We start from the raw sequence: 25,211 nt of genomic DNA on the forward strand, positions 1-25,211 counted from the left end.
AGTATTCACAGGCGTTGCTCAATACTTTGTTGATGCACCTTCGGCAGCAATTCCAGCCTCAAGTCTTCTTGAATATGATGGTCACTTTACCATACAGGTCGTTATTGTAAATAAGAAGCTTTTTCCTAGTAACTTACCTGGTTAAATAAAGGTTAAATAAAAAAAATCAAATCTCCACAGAGGAATGCTGGAGCTCTAATAGAGTGACCATTGGGTTCTTGGTCAGCTCCCTGACTAAGGCCCTTCTCCCCCGATCGCTCAGTTTAGACAGGTGACCAGCTCCAGGAAGAGTCCTGGTGGATCTGAACGTCTTCCATTTACGGATGATGGAGGCCACTGTGCTCATTGGGACCTTCAAAGTAGCAGAAATGCTTCTGTTCCCTTCCCCAGATTTGTGCCTCCAGACAATCCTGTCTCAGAGGTCTACAGACAATTCCTTTGACTTCATGCTTGGTTTGTGTCAACTGTGGGACCTTATATGTAGACAGGTGTGTGTCTTTCCAAATCATGTCAACTGAACTGACCCCAGGTGGAATCCAATTAAGCTGCTAAAACATGTCAAGGACGATCAGTGGAAACAGGAGGCACCTGAGCTCAATTTTGAGCTTCATGGCAAAGACTGTGAATACTTATGGACATGTGATTTCTTAGTTTTTTATTTTTAATAAATTTGCAAATATATATCTATATATAAACTTTTTCACATTGTCATTATGGGATATTGCGTGTAGAATTTTGAAAAATAAAATGAAAAAATTTCAGTAATTTTGAAATAAGGCTGTAACATAACAAAATGTGGAGAAAAGTGAAGCGCTGTAAAAATTTTACGGATGTACCATATACAAGGAAGGACGAGAGGGCGGAGCAGCCCACCCCAGAGAGAGGACAGAGTGTTTTCACCATAACGAAGGAGCTGTTGAGACAAAATCACACTTTCTAATAAAATGCTAACAATTCACACGTATCAGCAGATTTCCAAAATTTACAAAAAGGTACAAATTCCAAAACTTTAACAGAAAATATTAAATTGCCCTTAATTCTGGACAAAAAGCTAGAAGTATTGTGTTGTCTGTCTGCCGCCAGGAAAGAAACCAGTGAGACACAAATATGTAGAAATTATATGATTCATTCAACAATTTTCTGCCGTTTATCTGCGTCGCGGTTATTATTATCCATATCTATTGTGCTGTATTAAAAACTGCCACCATCGCTTTGGTTTTCTTTTATTACACAGTTTATAAATTTTATTGTAGAAATTGTGTTGTATTCAGATTTTCATTAAAATATTTTGTTGAATATGATCTATTCCATAACTATACTTTATCAGCTAACAATACTGGCACTGTTCTTTTTACTTTCATTCATGAGTATTTTTACTGTAAACATTGGCTGACCTGAGTCATGCTAACTTCAGTAACACAGACGGCAAAACAGGAAGCTAACACCAGTGTGATAATATAGTGCTGACATGCTAACTCTGCTAATGACAACAGTATGACCTTAGCACGCACACAAATGAAACATAAACTAGACTAGTCAGTAATCTGTGTGCCGCGTCACCTCACCAGTCAGTAATCTGTGTGCCGCGTCACCTCACCAGTCAGTAATCTGTGTGCCGCGTCACCTCACCAGTCAGTAATCTGTGTGCCGCACTTCACCTCACCAGTCAGTAATCTGTGTGCCGCACTTCACCTCACCAGTCAGTAATCTGTGTTGCGCTTCACCTCACCAGTCAGTAATCTGTGTTCCGCTTCACCTCACCAGTCAGTAATCTGTGTGCCGCTTCACCTCACCAGTCAGTAATCTGTGTACCGCGTCACCTCACCAGTCAGTCATCTGTGTGCCGCGTCACCTCACCAGTCAGTAATCTGTTCCGCGTCACCTCACCAGTCAGTAATCTGTGTTGCGCGTCACCTCACCAGTCAGTAATCTGTGTTGCGCTTCACCTCACCAGTCAGTAATCTGTGTTGCGCTTCACCTCACCAGTCAGTAATCTGTGTTGCGCTTCACCTCACCAGTCAGTAATCTGTGTTGCGCTTCACCTCACCAGTCAGTAATCTGTGTGCCGCGTCACCTCACCAGTCAGTAATCTGTGTTGCACTTCACCTCACCAGTCAGTAATCTGTGTTGCACTTCACCTCACCAGTCAGTAATCTGTGTGCCGCGTCACCTCACCAGTCAGTAATCTGTGTTCCGCGTCACCTCACCAGTCAGTAATCTGTGTTCCGCTTCACCTCACCAGTCAGTAATCTGTGTGCCGCTTCACCTCACCAGTCAGTCAGTAATCTGTGTGCCGCTTCACCTCACCAGTCAGTAATCTGTGTGCCGCTTCACCTCACCAGTCAGTAATCTGTGTTGCGCTTCACCTCACCAGTCAGTAATCTGTGTTGCGTGTCACCTCACCAGTCAGTAATCTGTGTTCCGCGTCACCTCACCAGTCAGTAATCTGTGTTCCGCGTCACCTCACCAGTCAGTAATCTGTGTTCCGCGTCACCTCACCAGTCAGTAATCTGTGTTCCGCGTCACCTCACCAGTCAGTAATGTGTTCCGCGTCACCTCACCAGTCAGTAATCTGTGTTCCGCGTCACCTCACCAGTCAGTAATCTGTGTTCCGCTTCACCTCACCAGTCAGTAATCTGTGTGCCGCGTCACCTCACCAGTCAGTAATCTGTGTGCCGCTTCACCTCACCAGTCAGTCAGTAATCTGTGTGCCGCTTCACCTCACCAGTCAGTAATCTGTGTTGCGCTTCACCTCACCAGTCAGTAATCTGTGTTGCGCTTCACCTCATCAGTCAGTAATCTGTGTTGCGCTTCACCTCACCAGTCAGTAATCTGTGTTCCGCGTCACCTCACCAGTCAGTAATCTGTGTTCCGCGTCACCTCACCAGTCAGTAATATGTGTTCCGCGTCACCTCACCAGTCAGTAATCTGTGTTCCGCGTCACCTCACCAGTCAGTAATATGTGTTCCGCGTCACCTCACCAGTCAGTAATGTGTTCCGCGTCACCTCACCAGTCAGTAATCTGTGTGCCGCTTCACCTCACCAGTCAGTAATCTGTGTGCCGCACTTCACCTCACCAGTCAGTAATCTGTGTTCTGCTTCACCTCACCAGTCAGTAATCTGTGTTGCACTTCACCTCACCAGTCAGTAATCTGTGTGCCGCGTCACCTCACCAGTCAGTAATCTGTGTTCCGCTTCACCTCACCAGTCAGTAATCTGTGTGCCGCGTCATCTCACCAGTCAGTAATCTGTGTGCCGCGTCACCTCACCAGTCAGTAATGTGTTCAGCGTCACCTCACCAGTCAGTAATCTGTGTGCCGCGTCACCTCACCAGTCAGTAATGTGTTCCGCGTCACCTCACCAGTCAGTAATCTGTGTGCCGCTTCACCTCACCAGTCAGTCAGTAATCTGTGTTCTGCTTCACCTCACCAGTCAGTAATCTGTGTTGCGCTTCACCTCACCAGTCAGTAATCTGTGTGCCGCTTCACCTCACCAGTCAGTAATCTGTGTGCCGCTTCACCTCACCAGTCAGTAATCTGTGTTCCATGTCACCTCACCAGTCAGTAATCTGTGTGCCACGTCACCTCACCAGTCAGTAATCTGTGTGCCGCGTCCTTGGCTTGCATTTCTTCATTCATGCACCTCCTTTTCTTCTCCCTGATCCCTCCATCCGTCTGCCTTCCCCCTGTGTCTTGGGTCATTAACTCTGTGGTTCCGCCCGTGACCCTGCACCAGGGATTTTTACGTGCACGGATTTTACAGCCGGGCCAGTCAGCAGCCCTGGTAGGAGCTGAGAGGATAGGTGTTTCACTCTCCTCCTCCTTAATGACCTCCTCTTTGCTCCTCTCTTCACCATGGTTTTGCTCCTCCCAGTCAGCTCCTCTTTTTTCAAACTCTCCTGGACTCTCTTTCTTGTCGTTCCCACATATGGATCTTGCAGCAGTGCCAGCATCCTCCAGGTCCTCCTTGGCCCTGCCTCCGTCACCATCATCTCCCTGGCAAAGGCAAGCGTGGCTGTGCAGGTTGCGGGTGCCATGTCCAACGTGACCAGACCAGCTGGGGAAGGTAAACCCACAAACCTGAGGAAAGATTCAGCATCAGCTCAGAATGAATCCAAAACAAAAAGTCAGGTAAAGGAAGCAATTGGGACTCTTCAGGTTCTGGGTTCTGTCTGTCACCTCCAGTCCACAAACTCACCACCTGAAATATGACCAGAGTGGGACTTCTGGTAATGGCTACCACCTAGACAGTCATGCTTAACCCTGCTACAATATAGTTTTACTACAAAATCCTGCCGTAGTTCGCAGACTTGTGATTTAACAGTACAGATGGATATGTCTTGTGGAGGGGAAATGCAGAATACGAAGATGAGCAAAGAAAAAGGGAAAACGACAACAGTCGGATGTGGAGCAAAAAGTTAGCAAAGAAGCCAACCCAGCCGAAGAAGCTAACAATAGCCAAGAAGAACTCAGACGCAAAATGGATAACATCTCGGAGCAAATGTACACCTTGCAAAGGAAGATGTCGGAGACCAGGGAATATTCATAATTTGGTTCTGGTTGTTCACGTGACGCTGTAAAGGTGTTTTGCACTGCTCAACCATAAACATAGCAGGCTTATCAGCCTCTGAAGGACAAAATGCCCCGTTGTTTTCCTCCAGAAGAATGTCTATGGCCTTGGTGAACATTCGGATGCCTTCTTATCTTCTCCAACTCGCACACGGACAGAAACTGACTCATTTGACTCACACATGGACAGAGACTCCCACCTCCCCCCTCCTGTCCTCATCCCGGCCCCCGCTCACGCCACTCCTTTCCCCCTCCAGGGTGCTGCGCAGTGTTAGCTGCTGTAGGTCCCCGTTCCCCCCAAGCTGGCGGCGGCGTGACTACATGTTGCTGCGGCTCCCCACACCCACATCGCCTCAATTCGGAAAACGAACCGTTTCAAGTTTAGTGCACATAAACAATGTCAAATGTATATGTGTTGTCTTAATTCTGATGTGTGCCATTATTACGGTAAACAAGTAATCAATAATAATCTCGTTGTTGCACTCTGTAATGACAATGACAATAAATCTCATCCATCCAGATGTGACGGGATTTTGAAAGTGGTGGAAGAAACAAAAACTCAGATAAAGGATTGTGCTGAAAGAATCGTACAAGCGGAGACGCGACTTTCTACTGTAGAGGATGATTACGTCACACTTGCAGATACGGTTGAGAAGGGTATTACATTCTTTTGAACCTTTTTTTTTTTACATCTGATTTGTAATAATTGTATGAGAAGCCTCTGGGAACTGATCTAAGATCTGTCCCTGGAGGTTAAGAAGATAAAGCAAGTTATGAATAAGCTAAAGGATTCGGGTGCACAAATACTGTTAAAGAAGACCATGTAAGGATACGTAGGACATGGCAAGGAACTGTCCATGCAGCATCATTTAACTCACAGGTGAGCGCAGTTATGACTCTCATTCACAATTCAATTCCCTTTCAAATATTTAAAATAACTGAAGATAAACTTAGGAGATATTTAATTACTCAGGGCTCATTAATAACAGCCAACATGAATCTAGTAAATATTTATGGCCCAAATGTTTTTTTTCACAGACATCTTCCTCACTCTGTCTTCTCTTCTATATACAAAATTGCAGGTGACTGGAACTGTACATTAAGGTGCGTTTACACATAACCAAGACGCGTTACAAATGTCATTTTTCTGTCATTCCTGACACATTCCTGACATTCTTAACGTGACTTAATGCCTCTGAATATGTTTCTTAATAGTGCGTGTTGGTGCGTGATATTCTTGATATTCGTGGAGCATGTTTTTGTCTGTCAAAAAATCTTCCACGAATGTCACACACCACCCTCATTTCGTCTCACGTCGTGGAGGTCGCAACTGAGTGTATTGATCCGTCTTGATGAGTATTGATGCTTAATAGAACGTGACAACGTTCGTAGTGGTTCCTGTGATGGTTCTTGGAGCCCAAACTGTCATGCATTATTATGAAGTGACACGGAAACTGTCAAGTTTTGACACGACTTGTAACGCAGCGTCACGTTTCACTGCGCGCCACGACGAATCAGTTTTCTGTCACGTGCGCACACTTAAACTCAGCTCCAAATGTCGTTCCACAGTTCCTGCTGAAGCTCCTCAGGACGCTCCTGCAGGTGTTCCACCTGCTGTTGTAACCGATGAGCGAGAGAAAGAGTCTGAGCCAGAGGAACCAGAGGAGTGAGAGAAGACTCACGTGCAGCCAGACATCTCTGCACCTCCTCCAGTCCGGCGGAGGAAGAAGCGTGCGCACAATTAAACCCTGCTGCACCGCATTCAGTTTGATTGCTGACACCAAGTCAGCTAAAAGTGTCATTTCAGTGCTCTTCTGCACGCTTCTGCAGGTGTTCCACCTGCTGCATGTGCCTGATGTTTGGGAAAATGCGCGAGATGAGACCCTCTGGCTCTGTCCTCCTCCTCCTCTCTGCACCACTCCACGGCACAGAGCCCAACTATGCATGCACTCATAAAGTTCTTCTGAAAAACTGTAGGGATCTGAATTCGGTTGGATGAATATGGGTGTGTGTGTGGAGACAATTCACCTTGTTCACAACGTGACAGAACTTAACGATGCGCTGTTACGCGCAATAGCGCACAACAACGTGGAACATTATTCTTGACCGTGCGTAATGGTTCCTGATAATTCTCCAGCAACACGTGCCATTAATCGTAACATGTGGTAACAGGTTGCAGCAGATCCTGAGGACACCTGACGCCTCTGCCCCGAATCATCACATTTGTGATCAGCGGCCAAGAATGAGTACTTCGTGGCATTCGTGACTTGTCGCCATTATGTGTAAACGCAGCATTAGATCCAGTTCAGGATCGATCTCCAGGTGTAGATCAAACCCACAATAAAAGTAGGACCTCTATTAAACATTTCATTAAAGGACTGAATTTAATAGATATCTGGAGACATCTAAAACCTAACAATATCACATTCTCTTGCTACTCTAGTACAGACAGGACATTCTCTCGAACTGATTATTTTTTTTATTTCAGCTTCATTGATATACAAAATAAATAACTGCTTCTATGACAGTATACTGCTGTCCAATCATGGACCTTGTGGCTTTACTTATACAGATGAGACTCTGGCGTGAGATCCACATAGATGGAGTTTAAATCAAAAATGGCTTTTAGATGATAAATTTGTTAAATATATCGGAAAAGAAATAGACACCTATTTCAAAGAAAATACGACTCAAACAACAGGAGGAATTAATTGGGAAGCCTTTAAGGCTTTTTTGAGAGGTCATATAATAAGCTACACCACACCTAAATCTATTTAAGCATAAAAATTCAAAAAGAAAAAATAATATAGCACCTTCAACTGCACCACAGACTAAAAGAGTTAAATGTGGTCTATTAAACATTAGGTCTCTCTCTTCTAAGTCCCTGTTGGTAAATGATATAATAATTGATCAACATATTGATTTATTCTGCCTTACAGAAACCTGGTTACAGCAGGATGAATATGTTAGTTTAAATGAGTCAACACTCCCGAGTCACACTAACTGTCAGAATGCTCGTAGCATGGGCCGGGGCGGAGGATTAGCAGCAATCTTCCATTCCAGCTTATTAATTAATCAAAAACCCAGACAGAGCTTTAATTCATTTGAAAGCTTGACTCTTAGTCTTGTCCATCCAAATTGGAAGTCCCAAAAACCAGTTTTATTTGTTATTATCTATCGTCCACCTGGTCGTGTGAATTTTCAGACCTTTTGTCTGACTTAGTGCTTAGCTCAGATAAGATAATTATAGTGGGCGATTTTAACATCCACACAGATGCTGAGAATGACAGCCTCAACACTGCATTTAATCTATTATTAGACTCTATTGGCTTTGCTCAAAAGTAAATGAGTCCACCCACCACTTTAATCATATCTTAGATCTTGTTCTGACTTATGGTATGGAAATAGAAGACTTAACAGTATTCCCTGAAAACTCCCTTCTGTCTGATCATTTCTTAATAACATTTACATTTACTCTGATGGACTACCCAGCAGTGGGGAATAAGTTTCATTACACTAGAAGTCTTTCAGAAAGCGCTGTAACTAGGTTTAAGGATATGATTCCTTCTTTATGTTCTCTATGCCATATACCAACACAGTGCAGAGTAGCTACCTAAACTCTGTAAGTGAGATAGAGTATCTCGTCAATAGTTTTACATCCTCATTGAAGACAACTTTGGATGCTGTAGCTCCTCTAAAAAAGAGAGCTTTAAATCAGAAGTGCCTGACTCCATGGTATAACTCACAAACTCGTAGCTTAAAGCAGATAACCCGTAAGTTGGAGAGGAAATGGCGTCTCACTAATTTAGAAGATCTTCACTTAGCCTGGAAAAAGAGTCTGTTGCTCTATAAAAAAGCCCTCCGTAAAGCTAGGACATCTTTCTACTCATCACTAATTGAAGAAAATAAGAACAACCCCAGGTTTCTTTTCAGCACTGTAGCCAGGCTGACAAAGAGTCAGAGCTCTATTGAGCTGAGTATTCCTTTAACTTTAACTAGTAATGACTTCATGACTTTCTTTGCTAACAAAATTTTAACTATTAGAGAAAAAATTACTCATAACCATCCCAAAGACGTATCGTTATCTTTGGCTGCTTTCAGTGATGCCGGTATTTGGTTAGACTCTTTCTCTCCGATTGTTCTGTCTGAGTTATTTTCATTAGTTACTTCATCCAAACCATCAACATGTTTATTAGACCCCATTCCTACCAGGCTGCTCAAGGAAGCCCTACCATTATTTAATGCTTCGATCTTAATATGATCAATCTATCTTTGTTAGTTGGCTATGTACCACAGGCTTTTAAGGTGGCAGTAATTAAACCATTACTTAAAAAGCCATCACTTGACCCAGCTATCTTAGCTAATTATAGGCCAATCTCCAACCTTCCTTTTCTCTCAAAAATTCTTGAAAGGGTAGTTGTAAAACAGCTAACTGTTCATCTGCAGAGGAATGGTCTATTTGAAGAGTTTCAGTCAGGTTTTAGAATTCATCATAGTACAGAAACAGCATTAGTGAAGGTTACAAATGATCTTCTTATGGCCTCGGACAGTGGACTCATCTCTGTGCTTGTTCTGTTAGACCTCAGTGCTGCTTTTGATACTGTTGACCATAAAATTTTATTACAGAGATTAGAGCATGCCATAGGTATTAAAGGCACTGCGCTGCGGTGGTTTGAATCATGTTTGTCTAATAGATTACAATTTGTTCATGTAAATAGGGAATCTTCTTCACAGACTAAAGTTAATTATGGAGTTCCACAAGGCTCTGTGCTAGGACCAATTTTATTCACTTTATACATGCTTCCCTTAGGCAGTATTATTAGACGGTATTGCTTAAATTTTCATTGTTACGCAGATGATACCCAGCTTTATCTATCCATGAAGCCAGAGGACACACACCAATTAGCTAAACTGCAGGATTGTCTTACAGACATAAAGACATGGATGACCTCTAATTAAACAAATATGTAGGACTGCTTTTTTGCATTTACGCAATATCTCTAAAATCAGAAAGGTCTTGTCTCAGAGTGATGCTGAAAAACTAATTCATGCATTTATTTCCTCTAGGCTGGACTATTGTAATTCATTATTATCAGGTTGTCCTAAAAGTTCCCTAAAAAGCCTTCAGTTAATTCAAAATGCTGCAGCTAGAGTACTGACGGGGACTAGAAGGAGAGAGCATATCTCACCCATATTGGCCTCTCTTCATTGGCTTCCTGTTAATTCTAGAATAGAATTTAAAATTCTTCTTCTTACTTATAAGGTTTTGAATAATCAGGTCCCATCTTATCTTAGGGACCTCGTAGTACCATATCACCCCAATAGAGCGCTTCGCTCTCAGACTGCAGGCTTACTTGTAGTTCCTAGGGTTTGTAAGAGTAGAATGGGAGGCAGAGCCTTCAGCTTTCAGGCTCCTCTCCTGTGGAACCAGCTCCCAATTCAGATCAGGGAGACAGACACCCTCTCTACTTTTAAGATTAGGCTTAAAACTTTCCTTTTTGCTAAAGCTTATAGTTAGGGCTGGATCAGGTGACCCTGAACCATCCCTTAGTTATGCTGCTATAGACGTAGACTGCTGGGGGGTTCCCATGATGCACTGTTTCTTTCTCTTTTTGCTCTGTATGCACCACTCTGCATTTAATCATTAGTGATCGATCTCTGCTCCCCTCCACAGCATGTCTTTTTCCTGGTTCTCTCCCTCAGCCCCAACCAGTCCCAGCAGAAGACTGCCCCTCCCTGAGCCTGGTTCTGCTGGAGGGTTTCTTCCTGTTAAAAGGGAGTTTTTCCTTCCCACTGTAGCCAAGTGCTTGCTCACAGGGGGGTCGTTTTGACCGTTGGGGTTTTACATAATTATTGTATGGCCTTGCCTTACAATATAAAGCGTCTTGGGGCAACTGTTTGTTGTGATTTGGCGCTATATAAAAAAATTGATTGATTGATTGATTGACCTAAATCTAGAGACTTCCATAAAAAGAGACCATGACTAGAAGTGAAAATAAAAAAAAAACATTCAGGAACAGGTAATCAGTAATAACACTCCTACTGCAGAAAAAGAATTGCTTCTTTTGAAAACAGAATATGATCAAATGTCAGCTGATAGGGCAGATGCCGATATCATTAGGCTGAATCAAACATTTTACAAAGAAGGAGAAAAGACCGGGAAACTGCTGGCGTGGCAGATTAAACAATTAGAAACGAGGAAAACAATAAATTCTATTATTAAGGGTCATGGAGAAGTAATAACTGAATGGTTTGGTTATGGGAATAAATTTTTAAAATGGGGTTCATGCTGTATTTACATTCAACAGCAGATATAACAACAAATAAAAATATTCAAATCAATTCTGATAAAGAGAGGATGCTGAGAGGGGTTGCCCTTTTGTCACCTCTTTTTACCTTGGCAATAGAACGTTTGCAAGAGCGGTATTGAACACATACCAACATATCTGGAATACCTGTTCACCATATTGAACACAAGGTGGCACTATATGCGGACGATGTTATTTTGTTTGTTTCTCAAATGAGGAAATCTATTCTGTCTATTTTAGAATTGATAAAGGCTTTTAGTAACATTTCAGGATATAGAATTAATAATACGAAGTCCTCCATACTATTACTAAATGAGAAAGATATTCAAGATCCAGTCCTAGAGACTCTGTGTTTTAAAGTGGTGGACCATTATATGTACCTAGGTATATAAATTAGACCCAAATTGAATTTGATTATGAGATCTAATTATGACTTTGGAAAGGAAGGAAAATGAATATTGCTAAGGTCATACCACTGTTCAAAAATGGAAATAAGTATAATTTCACAAATTACAGACCTATTTCACTTCTACCCCAATTTTCAAAAAATCCTGGAAAAAGTGTTTGATAGACATTTACAAGAATTCATAAAAAACATAATATAGTTAACAAAAGTCAATATGGTTTTAGAAGGAGTAGATCCACTTCATTTGCTATAATTGTTGCTATAGAAGGAATATCAAAAGCATTGGATTTTTGCATGCAATTTTTCAAAAAAGCTTTTGACACGATCAATCATGAAATACTACTCAAAAAATTAGAATGTTATGGAATACGGGGGTTGGCTGGGAAATGGATTTAAGCAACATTATGTTGAAATGGGTGAGTCTTGCTCTAGATGTCTTGACATTGCTTGTGCCGTCCCTCAGGGGTCAGTGTTGGGCCCCAAATTACTTAATTTGTATATCAGTGATGTTTTTAGTGTTTCTAAACTGGTAAAATGCATATTGTTGTACAGCAATGGCAGTTTTGAACAACTCACAAACGCAGTGGGGCAAGTAAGTATTTGATCCACTGTCAATTTTGAAAGTTTTCACCTACAAAGAATGGAGAGGTCTGTAAGTTTTATCGTAGGTACACTTCAACTGTAAGAGATAGAATCTAAAAAGCAATTCTGAAAATTACATTGTCTGACTTTTAAATAAATAAATAGCATTTTATTGGATGAAATAAGTATTTGACCACCTACCAACCAGCAAGAATTCTGTCTCTCACAGACCTGTTAATTTTTCTTTAAGAAGCCCTCTTATTCTGCACTCTTTACCTGTATTAATTGCACCTGTTTGAACTTGTTACCTGTATAAAAGACACCTGTTCACACACTCAATCAATTACACTCCAACCTGTCCACCATAGCCAAGACCAAAGAGCTGTCTAAGGACAACAGGGACAAAACTGTAGACCTGCACAACGCTGGGATGGACTACAGGACAACAGGCAAGCAGCTTGGTGAGAAGACAGCAACTGTTGGAGTAATTATTAGAAAATGGAAGAAACACAAGCTGACTGTCAATCTCCCTCGGTCTGGGATTCCATGCAAGATCTCACACTGTGGGGTAAGGATGATTCTGAGAAAGCTCAGAACTACACAGGAGGACCTGGTCAATGATCTGAAGAGAGCTGGGACCACAGTCACAAAGATTACATTAGTAACACATGATGCTGTCATGGTTTAAAATCCTGCAGGGCAGCAAGGTCCCCCTGCTCAAGGCAGCACATGTCCAGGCCCGTTTGAAGTTCACCAGTGACCATCTGGATGATCCAGAGGAGGCATGGGAGAAGGTCATGTGGTCAGACGAGACCAGAATAGAGCTTTTTGTAATCAATTCCACTTACTATGTTTAGAGGATGAGAACAACCCCAAGAAAACCATCCCAACTGTTAAGCATGTGGGTGGAAACATCATACTCTGGGGGTGCTCTTCTGCAAAGGGGACAGGACGACTGCACCATATTGAAAGGAGAATGGATGGGGTCATGTATCAAACAACCTCCTTCCCTCTGTAAGAGCACTGAAGATGGGTCATGGCTGGGTGTTCAGCATGACAATGACCCCAAGCACACAGCCAGGGCAACTAAGGAGGGGCTCCATAAGAAGGATTTCAAGGTCCTGGAGTGGCCTGGCCAGTCTCCAGACCTGAACTCAATAGAAAATCTTTGGAAGGACCTGAAACTCCAAACCTGAAAGATCTGGAGAAGATCTGTATGGAGGAGTGGACCAAAATCCCTGCTGTAGTGTGCAAACTTGGTCAAGAACTACAGGAAACGTCTGAACAAAGGTTTCTGTACCAAAATATTAAGGTCTGTTTTTCTACTGGATCAAATACTTATTTCATGCAATAAAATGCAAATTAATTATTTAAAAATCATACAATGTGATTTTCTGGATTTTTTTTTTAGATTCTGTCTCTCACAGTTGAAGTGAACCTACGATAAAACGTACAGACCTCTACATTCTTTGTAGGTGGGAAAACCTGCAAAATTGACAGTAGATCATACAAGGTCTGTGAGAAAACTATCCAACCTTTTAATTTTTTTCAAAAACTATATGGATTTGAATCATGTGCGCTTGCATCAGACAAGCTTGAACCTTCGTGCGCATGTGTGAGTTTTTTCACGCCTGTCGGTTGCGTCATTCGCCTGTGGGCAGGCTTTGAGTGAGCACTGGTCCACCCCCCTCGTCGGATTTTTATTGTTTAGGAATGCCGGAGCGACTGCCGCTTTGTTCCATGAAATTTTTTTCAGAAACTCTGCCAGACAGCCAGATGGAAACCATTTGGAAGATTCAGATGGCTTTTGGTGAAGATTCTATCGGTATCACATGGATTAAGGACCATTAAAACTGGATTAAAAACGGCCCACGGCAGCGGAGGGTGCACCGCGCCCCGAGCGGCCATCGACAGGCTGGAACGTGCGGAGGGATTCGCGCGTCGGGACGCAGCCACTCATGGCGCGGGACAAACAACACCTCCGTGTTGGAAACCGTAAGATTCAGACGGCTTTTGGTGGCTTTTCAGTCGAGTGAGTATCCGAGAAATTGTTTAACAGCTGGGCATGTTCCAACTTGTCCTGTGAGACTTCCAACACGAAGGTGTTGTTTGTCCCGCGCCATGAGCGGCTGCGTCCCGACGCGCGAATCCCTCTGCTCATCTTTCATTACAAAATCTCCTTTAACAGTGGAATGTGCCGATAACGTGGTGATCCCGACCTCTTCTGAAACTTCTCTGCTAGTCACACGACGTCCTGCATCAACAGAGCCTTAAATTTGGAAGTGATCTGCTCGTTCCAGCCTGTCGATGGCCGCTCGGGGCGCGGTGCGCCCTCCTCTGCCATGGGCCGTTTTAATCCAGTTTTAATGGTCCTTAATCCGTGTGATACCGATAGAATCTTCACCAAAAGCCATCTGAATCTTCCAAATGGTTTCCATCTGGCTGTCTGGCAGAGTTTCTGAAAAAATTTTCATGGAACAAAGCGGCAGTCGCTCCGCCATTCCTAAACAATAAAAATCCGACGAGGGGGGTGGACCACTGCTCACTCAAAGCCTGCCCACAGGGGAATGACGCAACCGACAGGCGTGAAAAAACTCACGCATGCGCAGGAAGGTTCAAGCTTGTCTGATGCAAGCGCACGTGATTCAAATCCATATAGTTTTTGAAAAAAATAAAAAGGTGGGATACTTTTCTAACAAATCTTGTATACTTATTTGCCTCACTGTACAGTGAACAATGAACTAAGCAAAATTAAAAGATGGATGGAAAGTAACAAATTGTCTTTAAATTTAAATAAAACAAAAGCAATGGTGTTTGGAAATTATAACTTAAACCCACCTATAATGGTTGAGACAGATGGAGTCTCAACCATGACTTCTTATCGTGCACATGCCCTGTGGAACAGTCTTCCTGCAACCGTGAGGCAGTCAGAGTCCGTGGACATTTTTAAGTCAAGACTAAAAACCTATTTTTATTCTCTTTCTTATGAATAGTTTTTTTTTATATCTGTTTTATTATTTTACTTCTGTTTTTAATTATGTATTTTAATTTTTTTTCATTTTTAATTAATTTATTTACATTTTATGTTGAATTGCTCCGTGTAAGGCACCGTGAGATGGCTTTTGCTGTGATTTGGTGCATTATAAGCTAATTAAATTGAATTTAATCCAAATTGAAAATGTCTCGGAAATAACATTTTTAGGCTTAACAATAGTTAAGCCTAAAAATACTTAATAGTTAGTAGGTTATTTAGTTAGTTAGTTTAAAGTGCTGATAAAGGAGAGCAACTGTTACTATGGACTGTAGTATGTACGTACAGGAAGTACACAGACAGCTCAGTGATAATTTTTAGTTTTTTTTATAAAAAACTTCAGTTTAATCCTACAGCAGAATTTAAAGGGACAATTCAAAACTCTCTGGACCATCTGTTAGAAACTCATCAGATTACAGATTAATAAATCTGAACACTCTTTTATGACGGTGAGCCGTCGAGTAACTCCTGTTTTGTACATCCTTCCTAAGATTCATAAGCAGTATACAGATATGCCACGTGGACGGCCGATTGTATCGGCTATAGGTCCTTTAACAGAAAAGATTTCGGCCTTCGTGGACCATTTTCTTCAGCCTTTATTAAAGATTCGATGGATTTTTTGAAATTCTTACATACGATTACTGTCTCAGATCAGTGTTTTTTGGTGACTATGGATATAGAATCTCTGTATACTAATGTCCCATTCAGGGGAATTACAAGACATGAAAATAATATATGTTATTAGTTAAAAGTATTATAGAGTATATAGTACAACCATTCACATGCATTTGCAATTTGTCTTTTCGAACTGGTATTTTTCCTTCAAAAATTAAAATAGCAAAAGTTATCCCTATTTATAAAAATGGGGAAATATACAAATTGACCAATTATAGACCTATATCATTACTTCCACAATTCTCAAAAATTTTAGAAAAACTATTTGTTCATAGACTTGATAAATATATTGATAAACATAACTTAAGTGATAACTAGTATGGCTTTAGAGCAAAAAGGTCCACTTCAATGGCAGTGATGGAATTCGTGGAAGGCATTTCTACTGCAATGCATAATAAGGAATATACTGTTGGTGTTTTTATAGATTTAAAAAAGGCATTTCAATTCAATTCAATTTGTTTTTTATATAGCGCCAAATCACACAAACAGTTGCCCAAGGCGCTTTATATTGTAAGGCAAGGCCATACAATAATTATGTAAAACCCCAACGGTCAAAACGACCCCTGTGAGCAAGCACTGGCTACAGTGGGAAGGAAAAACTCCCTTTTACAGGAAGAAACCTCCAGCAGAACCAGGCTCAGGGAGGGGCAGTCTTCTGCTGGACTGGTTGGGGTGAGGGAGAGAACCAGGAAAAGACATGCTGTGGAGGGAGCAGAGATCGATCACTAATGATTAAAAGCAGAGTGGTGCATACAGAGCAAAAAGAGAAAGAAACAGTGCTCATGGGAACCCCCCAGCAGTCTACGTCTATAGCAGCTAACTAAGGGCTGGTTCAGGGTCACCCGATCCAGCCTAACTATAAGCTTTAGCAAAAAAGGAAAGTTTTAAGCCTAATCTTAAAATAGAGAGGGTGTCTGTCTCCCTGATCTGAATTGGGAGCTGGTTCCACAGGAGAGGAGCCTGAAAGCTGAAGGCTCTGCCTCCCATTCTACTCTTACAAACCCTAGGAACTACAAGTAAGCCTGCAGTCTGAGCAGCGAAGCGCTCCATTGGGGTGATATGTACTATGAGGTCCCTAAGATAAGATGGGACCTGATTATTCAAACCTTATAAGTAAGAAGAAGAATTTTACATCTATTCTAGAATTAACAGGAAGCAATGAAGAGAGCCACATATGGGTGAGATATGCTCTCTCCTTCTAGTCCCACCGTCGTACTCTAGCTGCAGCATTTTGTAATTATGAAGGCTTTTTAGGGAACTTTAGGACAACCTGATAATAATGAATTACAATAGTGCAGCCTAGAGGAAATAAATGATGAATTAGTTTTTCAGCATCACTCTGAGACAAGACCTTTCTGATTTTAGAGATATTGCGTAAATGCAAAAAAGCAGTCCTACATATTTGTTTAATATGCGCTTTGAATGAAATATCCTGATCATAAATGACTCCAAGATTTCTCACAGTATTACTAGAGGTCAGGGCAATGCCATCCAGAGTAAGGATCTGGTTAGACACCATGTTTCTAAGATTTGTGGGGCCAAGTACATACTAATTGATACCATTTGATACTAATGATCATAATACACTCAACAAAAATATAAACGCAACACTTTTGGTTTTGCTCCCATTTTGTATGAGATGAACTCAAAGATCTAAAACTTTTTCCACATACACAATATCACCATTTCCCTCAAATATTGTTCACAAACCAGTCTAAATCTGTGATAGTGAGCACTTCTCCTTTGCTGAGATAATCCATCCCACCTCACAGGTGTGCCATATCAAGATGCTGATTAGACACCATGATTAGTGCACAGGTGTGCCTTAGACTGCCCACAATAAAAGGCCACTCTGAAAGGTGCAGTTTTATCACACAGCACAATGCCACAGATGTCGCAAGATTTGAGGGAGCGTGCAGTTGGCATGCTGACAGCAGGAATGTCAACCAGAGCTGTTGCTCGTGTATTGAATGTTCATTTCTCTACCATAAGCCGTCTCCAAAGGCGTTTCAGAGAATTTGGCAGTACATCCAACCAGCCTCACAACCGCAGACCACGTGTAACCACACCAGCCCAGGACCTCCACATCCAGCATGTTCACCTCCAAGATCGTCTGAGACCAGCCACTCGGACAGCTGCTGAAACAATCGGTTTGCATAAGAAATTTCTGCACAAACTGTCAGAAACCGTCTCAGGGAAGCTCATCTGCATGCTCGTCGTCCTCATCGGGGTCTCAACCTGACTCCAGTTCGTCGTCGTAACCGACTTGAGTGGGCAAATGCTCACATTCGCTGGCGTTTGGCACGTTGGAGAGGTGTTCTCTTCACGGATGAATCCCGGTTCACACTGTTCAGGGCAGATGGCAGACAGGGTGTGTGGCGTCGTGTGGGTGAGCGGTTTCTGATGTCAATGTTGTGGATCGAGTGGCCCATGGTGGCGGTGGGGTTATGGTATGGGCAGGCGTCTGTTATGGACGAAGAACACAGGTGCATTTTATTGATGGCATTTTGAATGCACAGAGATACCGTGACGAGATCCTGAGGCCCATTGTTGTGCCATACATCCAAGAACATCACCTCATGTTGCAGCAGGATAATGCACGGCCCCATGTTGCAAGGATCTGTACACAATTCTTGGAAGCTGAAAATGTCCCAGTTCTTGCATGGCCGGCTTACTCACCGGACATGTCACCCATTGAGCATGTTTGGGATGCTCTGGACCGGCGTATACGACAGCGTGTACCAGTTCCTGCCAATATCCAGCAACTTCGCACAGCCATTGAAGAGGAGTGGACCAACATTCCACAGGCCACAATTGACAACCTGATCAACTCTATGCAAAGGAGATGTGTTGCACTGCATGAGGCAAATGGTGGTCACACCAGATACTGACTGGTATCCCCCCCCAATAAAACAAAACTGCACCTTTCAGAGTGGCCTTTTATTGTGGGCAGTCTAAGGTACACCTGTGCACTAATCATGGTGTCTAATCAGCACCTTGATATGGCACACCTGTGAGGTGGGATGGATTATCTCAGCAAAGGAGAAGTGCTCACTATCACAGATTTAGACTGGTTTGTGAACAATATTTGAGAGAAATGGTGATATTGTATATGTGGAAAAAGTTTTAGATCTTTGAGTTCATCTCATACAAAATGGGAGCAAAACCAAAAGTGTTGCATTTATATTTTTGTTGAGTGTATATTGATGAATAAACTGGAGAGATATGGTATAAGAGGGTTAGCATACACATGATGAAAAGTTATTTAGATGACAGATATCAATATATGCAACTAAATAATGTAAAATCAAATCAGTTGAAGGAAACACAGAATCTCGTTTCTGCTGTTTGCGGACGATGTGGTTCTATTGGCTTCGTGAAATCAGGACCTTCAGCGTGCACTGGGGCGGTTTCCAGCCGAGTGTGAGGCGTCCGGGATGAAAAACAGCACCTCCAAAAACCAAGGCCATGGTTCTCGACCGGAAAAAGGTGCTTTGCCCGCTTCAGGTCGGTGGAGTGTCCTTGCCTCAAGTGGAGGAATTTAAGTATCTCGGGGTCTTGTTCACGAGTGAGGGATGGATGGAGCGCGAGATCGACAGACGGATCGGTGCAGTATCTGTAGTGATGCGGTCGCTGTATCGGACTGTCGTGGTGAAGAGAGGTAGGGGGCAAAGCTCTCGATTTACCGATCGATCTACGTTCCGATCCTCACCTATGGTCATGAGATTTGGCTCATGACCGAAAGAACGAGATCGCGAGTACCAGCGGCCAAGATGAGTTTCCTCTGCAGGGTGGCTGGGAGCTCCCTTAGAGATAGGGTGAGGAGCTCGGTCACTCGGGAGGAGCTCGGAGTCGAGCCGCTGCTCCTCCATGTCGAAAGGAGCCAGTTGAGGTGGCTCGGGCATCTTTTTCAGATGCCCCCTGGATGCATCGCTGGAGAGGTGTTATGGGCACGTCCCATCGGGAGGAGGCCCCGAGGAAGACCCAGGACATGCTGGAGGGACTATGTCTCTCAACTGGCTTGGGAACACCTTGGGAGGTGTGTGTGGATCGGGAGGTCTGGGCGGCTTTGCTTGAGTTGCTGCCCACGAGACCCGACTCCGGATAAAGCGGAAGAAAATGGATGGATGGATGAATGAAGGTAACTTGTGGGGTCCCTCAAGGGTCTGTGTTGGGTCCGAAATTATTCATATTATATATCAATTATATGTGTAATGTTTCCAAACTATTAAAGTGTGTTTTATTTGCTGATGACACCACTCTTTACTGTTCTGGTAAAAACCTAGAACAGCTTCTGACTACAGCGGAAAAGGAATTAAATATATTAAAAAACTGGTTTGACATTAATAAGTTATCTCTGAATTTGAACAAAACAAAATTTATTGTTTTTGCCACTCGACAAATTAAAAACCCGGTTGCAATCAGGGTTAATAATATTGAAATTGAAGAGTGTATGAAAATAAGTTTCTTGGAGTGACAATCGATCATAAGCTTTGTTGGAAACCTCATATAAATCATGTAAAATCTAAAATGTCAAAAACTATTGCTATACTTTATAAAGTAAAGGATGTCCTTAACAAAAAGTCACTATACATACTTTATTGTTCATTACTACTTCCATATATTACTTATTGTCTAGAGATATGGGGTAATACATATAAAACTAACACTCTTCCTATTTTTAGGATGCAAAAAAAAAAGCTATAAGAATTATTAATGGATCAAATTACAGGGAATCAACTAACACTTTGTTTATTGAAGTAATGCCCTTAAATTTTATGATTTAGAGGAATTTAAAATGGCACAGATAATGTATAAAGTACACAATAATTTACTTTGCTGCAATACTCAGAAGCTGTTTGAAATCAGAGAGTTGATATGATTTGAAGGGAACAAGTATTTACAAAAAATCTAAGATACGAACAAATATAAAGCAAAGATGTGCTTCTGTAAGAGGTGTTAATTTATGGAATAGCTGTGACAATGAATTAAAAAGGTACTTCATTTTCATTATTTAAAAACATGTTTAAAACAAAAATATTACAGAAATATATAAATCAAGTATGAAGAATGATAATGTAATTAATGTAACTTTTGGTTGTATTATTATTATGAAATTGTATTTATTTATATATATATATTTTCTAAAGTGCTTCAGGTTTTTTTTTTTCTTTTTTGCTCTTATAATTCATATTACCTTGTTGAATCTGTTTTTGTAAAAAGGTGAGGCATAATAAGCTTGAGCTTCAGCCTATACATTTTTGATTAGCGTCATCCCTTGTTGAAATGTTTTTTATTGAATATGTGTATGTATGTATATATGTAACTGTATTTCATTTGAGGGGTTGAATGCTAATCAAAGTTTTCATCATCATCATCATCATCAATTTTTTTTCTTGATCAGAGGACTGATTGTACACAGAGTACCCAGAGCATTGTTGACCTTGCAGGTATTGTATTGACTTCTAATTTTTTTAATGTTTGAAACTGATTATTACCTGCAAATCTCAGGGATCAGTATGGGTCAAAGATGGCCCCTAGTCTTGCCTCACTGTTCTGTGGCTTAATTGAACAGGATATTATTTTCTCAGATCGAAATCCGCATTTACATCATATTTCACATCGGAAAAGGTATATAGATGATATTTTCTTTGTGTGGCATGGGACAGAGACATACCTTTTAGAATTTCATAAGTGTATTATTGATAATTGTAATCTGAAATTTACTATGGCATATGATGCACATAAAATAATTTTTTAGATATTCTGGTCTATAGACAAGGTAACAGATTGAGCTCTACCCTGTACAGGAAGAGCACTGATTGGAATTCTATTTTGCATGGCAAGTCATTTCATCCAGTGTCTCTTGAGAAAAGTTGACCTATTTCACAATTTAATCGGATAGGTTGTATTTGTAGTTCAGATTCTGATTATTTAGTACAAATGGATGATCTCGTACACCGTTTCCAGCAGAGAGAATATAATCCTTTGTGGATCACTGAAGCTCGTAATAGATTCGATATCATCACTCAAAAGGAATGTTTGCAGTACAAACAAAAAACTTTGACCACTAATTTGAACTGTATTACACAATATTCACAGTTGAGTAGGGAATTCGACAAAGTTTTAAAAAACACTGTCATATTATTGAAACTGATCCACATTTAAAGAGTTTAAAAGCATTCTCTTCATCACCCAGGACTGTACACAGGAGGCCACCTAATCTGAACAGTATGTTGGTACGCTCTAATCTGCTGCCTTTGATTCTTGCTCTTTACCCAAGATACCAGAAGGCAACTATAGATGTGGTCATTGCAGTCAGTGCAATTTCACATAGAGAACAGAAATCTTTCAACACCCCAGGACGGGTGAGAGCTTTAAAATCAAGGGAGTTATCACGTGAGACTTCCAATGTCATCTACATGTTGAAATGTTTGTGTGGACTAGTCTATATCAGAAAAACAAGGCCTTTTAAAACAAGAATTTCGGAGCATAGATCTAAAATTCGTAATCACGAGAGCAAAAGTCCTGTGGCTATGCACTTTTCTGTGAAAAATCATAATGTGAGTTTACTCAGATACTTGAGTCCTGAGCATGTACAACTTAATAATCGCAGACGTTAATAATGTGCTTCTTAAAAGAGAGACTTTTTGGATTTACACTCTCAGTACACTTTCCACCAGGGGCCTAAATGAGGACTTCGATCCGAGACTGTTTTTATAATATATAACATACTGTATATGTTTTCTTGATTCTTTGTCCACCATATAACCTTTTTTTTTTTTTTTTTTAACCATGAAGTTGTCTTCTGATGTATTGGTTTCTACAGGATTTGTCTGGTTTGTATTTTTGCCATTATTTTGGTCACTTTGTACTGTTTTGTATTTTATTTTATCAACGTGCTCTGCATTAGTGTCTCTGTTTTCTTTTCTTTTGTTTGATGTTATCGTCGGCTGTGGCGTTTATTTATCTGCCACATTTCTCCATGTAATGTGGAGTTGTGTCAGGAAGGGCATCCGGCGTAAAACCTGTGCCAATTCAACATGCAGATCCACCTTGGGTTTGCTGTGGCGACCCCGAGTGCAAACAAGGGAGCAGCCGAAGGGACTTACTTACTCCTATTAATTTGTGAGGATGTTTTCAACAGATAATATGACCAGATGTTTTTAATTGGTTTGATTAGTCTTCAGCTGAGGGCAATCAATAATTAGACAGGTGTGTGACACTGAACATGCTGTCTGACGAAGGGCTCTTGCCCAAAACGTTACATTTATTTTCTGTTAAATTTTTTTTGTCTGGGAGCGCTGTGGCTGTGCGGATCATTTGGTTTCTCTCTAGGTTTAACAATAGACCATACATTAAGTTGGAAGGCACACATCAGACATATATCATCCAAAGTCTCCAAAAGCCTTGCAGTAATTAATAAAGTTAAACATAGTTTTGATCACAATGTACGACATATCTTGTATTGTTCTCACTGTGTAGAAGTATGTGGCAATAATTATAAATAATCAATTCAATCACTGTTCTTACTACAAAAAAGGGCCATATGAACTATTCACAAAGCTGGGTGTCTTGAACATACAAATCCTCTTTTTCTTAAATTAAAACTATTAAAACTTTATGACCTTGTAAAATTATACAGGGTACAATTCATGTTCAAAGCATTTCATCACTTATTACCAATCAATATTCAAAATATGTTTTCAGTCGTACAGTTTAAGAGGATTTAGGAACTTCATAGTTCCACAGGTGAAAACAACCAGGAGAAGGTTTTCTATGTCTGTATGCAGCGTTAAGTTGTGGAACAGTCTGGGGCTTGAACTAAAACAATGTTAAAGCATCTATCAGGTTAAATTTCTTTACAAACAAAATATCTGGTCACAATATAAAGATAGTGAGGACTGACTGTATTATGTTGTTTGTGTCAAATTAGGTGTTACTTATCCTTACAGTATTCCGTAAGGGTAAGATACACTGTTACTTACCCTCATGGTATTTCCATTACCATTGTTGGCATTGGGGGGGGCATTGTTACCTGTGGTAATGTCTGTATATAAGATACAAGTTATTATGTATGTGTGATTTTGCACATGTGCATAAGATTCCGACTGGTTGTTTTTGAGGTTTTCTGAAATGATTTGATAAGGAAGTGACTGTTGTTTTTGCTTTCTGTGAGTGTATTATTTTGTAAATTGGGGTGGGGTTTAATAAGTTTTACTTCGCCCCACTCCATTTCGAGCATAAATGTAATATTGCTATTGTTGTGTTGTCTGATTTAAGTTCAGTTTTAAGTTAATTTTGGACTTAACTCCTTCTGTTACAGTTTTGTTTGGCCTGCACTTGGCACTTGCTCGAAATAAAAGTACTAACTAATTAGCTAATCTTTATGAGTGAACTAACGGGATCCATTGATAGGTGGATGTCATTACCCTGCTCTTTAATTGGTAGAATCAATGTTATAAAAATGAATATGCTCCCTAAAATGTTATATTTGTTTCCGAATGTGCCATTGCCACCACCTGATGATTTTTTCACAAAGATTTAAAAGCTATTTATAGGATTTATTTGGAAAAATGGTCAAACTCGGGAGAGATTGTCATTGTTGCACTTTCTGTACAATAAAGGAGGGTTAAAATGTCCAAACATATTTTGGTATTATTGGGTGGTACAATTAGGATCAATGAAATTTTATTTTGAGGGAAAAAATCCCCCCAGTGGAAAGAAATGGAGTCAGAAGGTCTAAACCATTACCACAATGTTTTTACTCAGATCATTTTTCTAATTTAGTAAAACAAACTACAAATCCAACAGTTAAGAATATGATTAAAATCTGGTTTAAGGTGCGCAAATACGTATGTTAAGTAGCCTGTAAACTGTCTTTGTATAGTCCAATTTGGGGAAATCAGTCTTTTATCCCAGGGAGGGTGGACCCTGATTTCAACAATGGGCCTCAAAGAAGACTATGCAAGATTTATTCATGTCTAACACCGAGAATTTGATGTCCTTTGAGGAAATTAGATGAAAATACAATATAAATAAAAATACTTTAAGTTTCTTCAGCTTAGAAGTTTCTTTAGAGCTAGTCAGAATATTTTAACCAAACCAAAAAAAACCTAATTTAGAGAAAATTGTTTCCAAAAACAGTCTAAGTAATGGTGCTCTATCAGAGTTGTACAATTTGTTACTGTCTAATTCAGCTGAAAATTCTGTTTCAAAACAAAGGGCATGGAATGAGGATTTAGCAATAAATACGAGGTCTGTGAGAAAACTATCCGACCTTTTTATTTTATGCAAAAAATATTTGGATTTGATTCATATGATTTTACGTCAGCCAAGCTTGAACCTTCGTGCGCATGCGTGAGTTTTTTCACGCCTGTCGATTGTGTCATTCACCTGTGGGCAGGCTTTGAGTGAGCACTGCTCCACCCCTCTCGTCGTTTTTTCATTGCGAGGAAATGGCGGAATGATTTGGTTCAAGCTTGGCTGACGTAAAAACATATGAATCAAATCCATATATTTCTTGCATAAAATAAAAAGGTCGGATACTTTTCTCAAAGACCTCGTATATCACAAGAGGACTGGGAATCAGTGTGTACCAAAACTCATACGCTCAAACTCGTGAATACACGATCTGTGGT

The 25,211-nt window shown here is 40.9% G+C and overlaps 1 protein-coding gene across 1 annotated transcript in view; it reads right to left on the reverse strand.

The window, feature by feature from the left end:
- Positions 1-2,161: 2,161 nt before the first annotated feature.
- LOC117505785 overlaps positions 2,162-25,211 on the reverse strand; it is a 56,430-nt gene continuing 33,380 nt past the window's right edge. The window contains exon 5 of the mRNA XM_034165325.1: positions 2,162-4,079. Coding sequence (XP_034021216.1) covers positions 3,561-4,079 — 519 coding nt within the window. The 3' untranslated portion in view covers positions 2,162-3,560. The remainder of the gene's footprint in view (positions 4,080-25,211) is intronic.

The sequence above is a fragment of the Thalassophryne amazonica genome, unplaced genomic scaffold (genome assembly GCF_902500255.1).
Source record: "Thalassophryne amazonica unplaced genomic scaffold, fThaAma1.1, whole genome shotgun sequence".
Lineage (NCBI taxonomy): Eukaryota > Metazoa > Chordata > Actinopteri > Batrachoidiformes > Batrachoididae > Thalassophryne > Thalassophryne amazonica.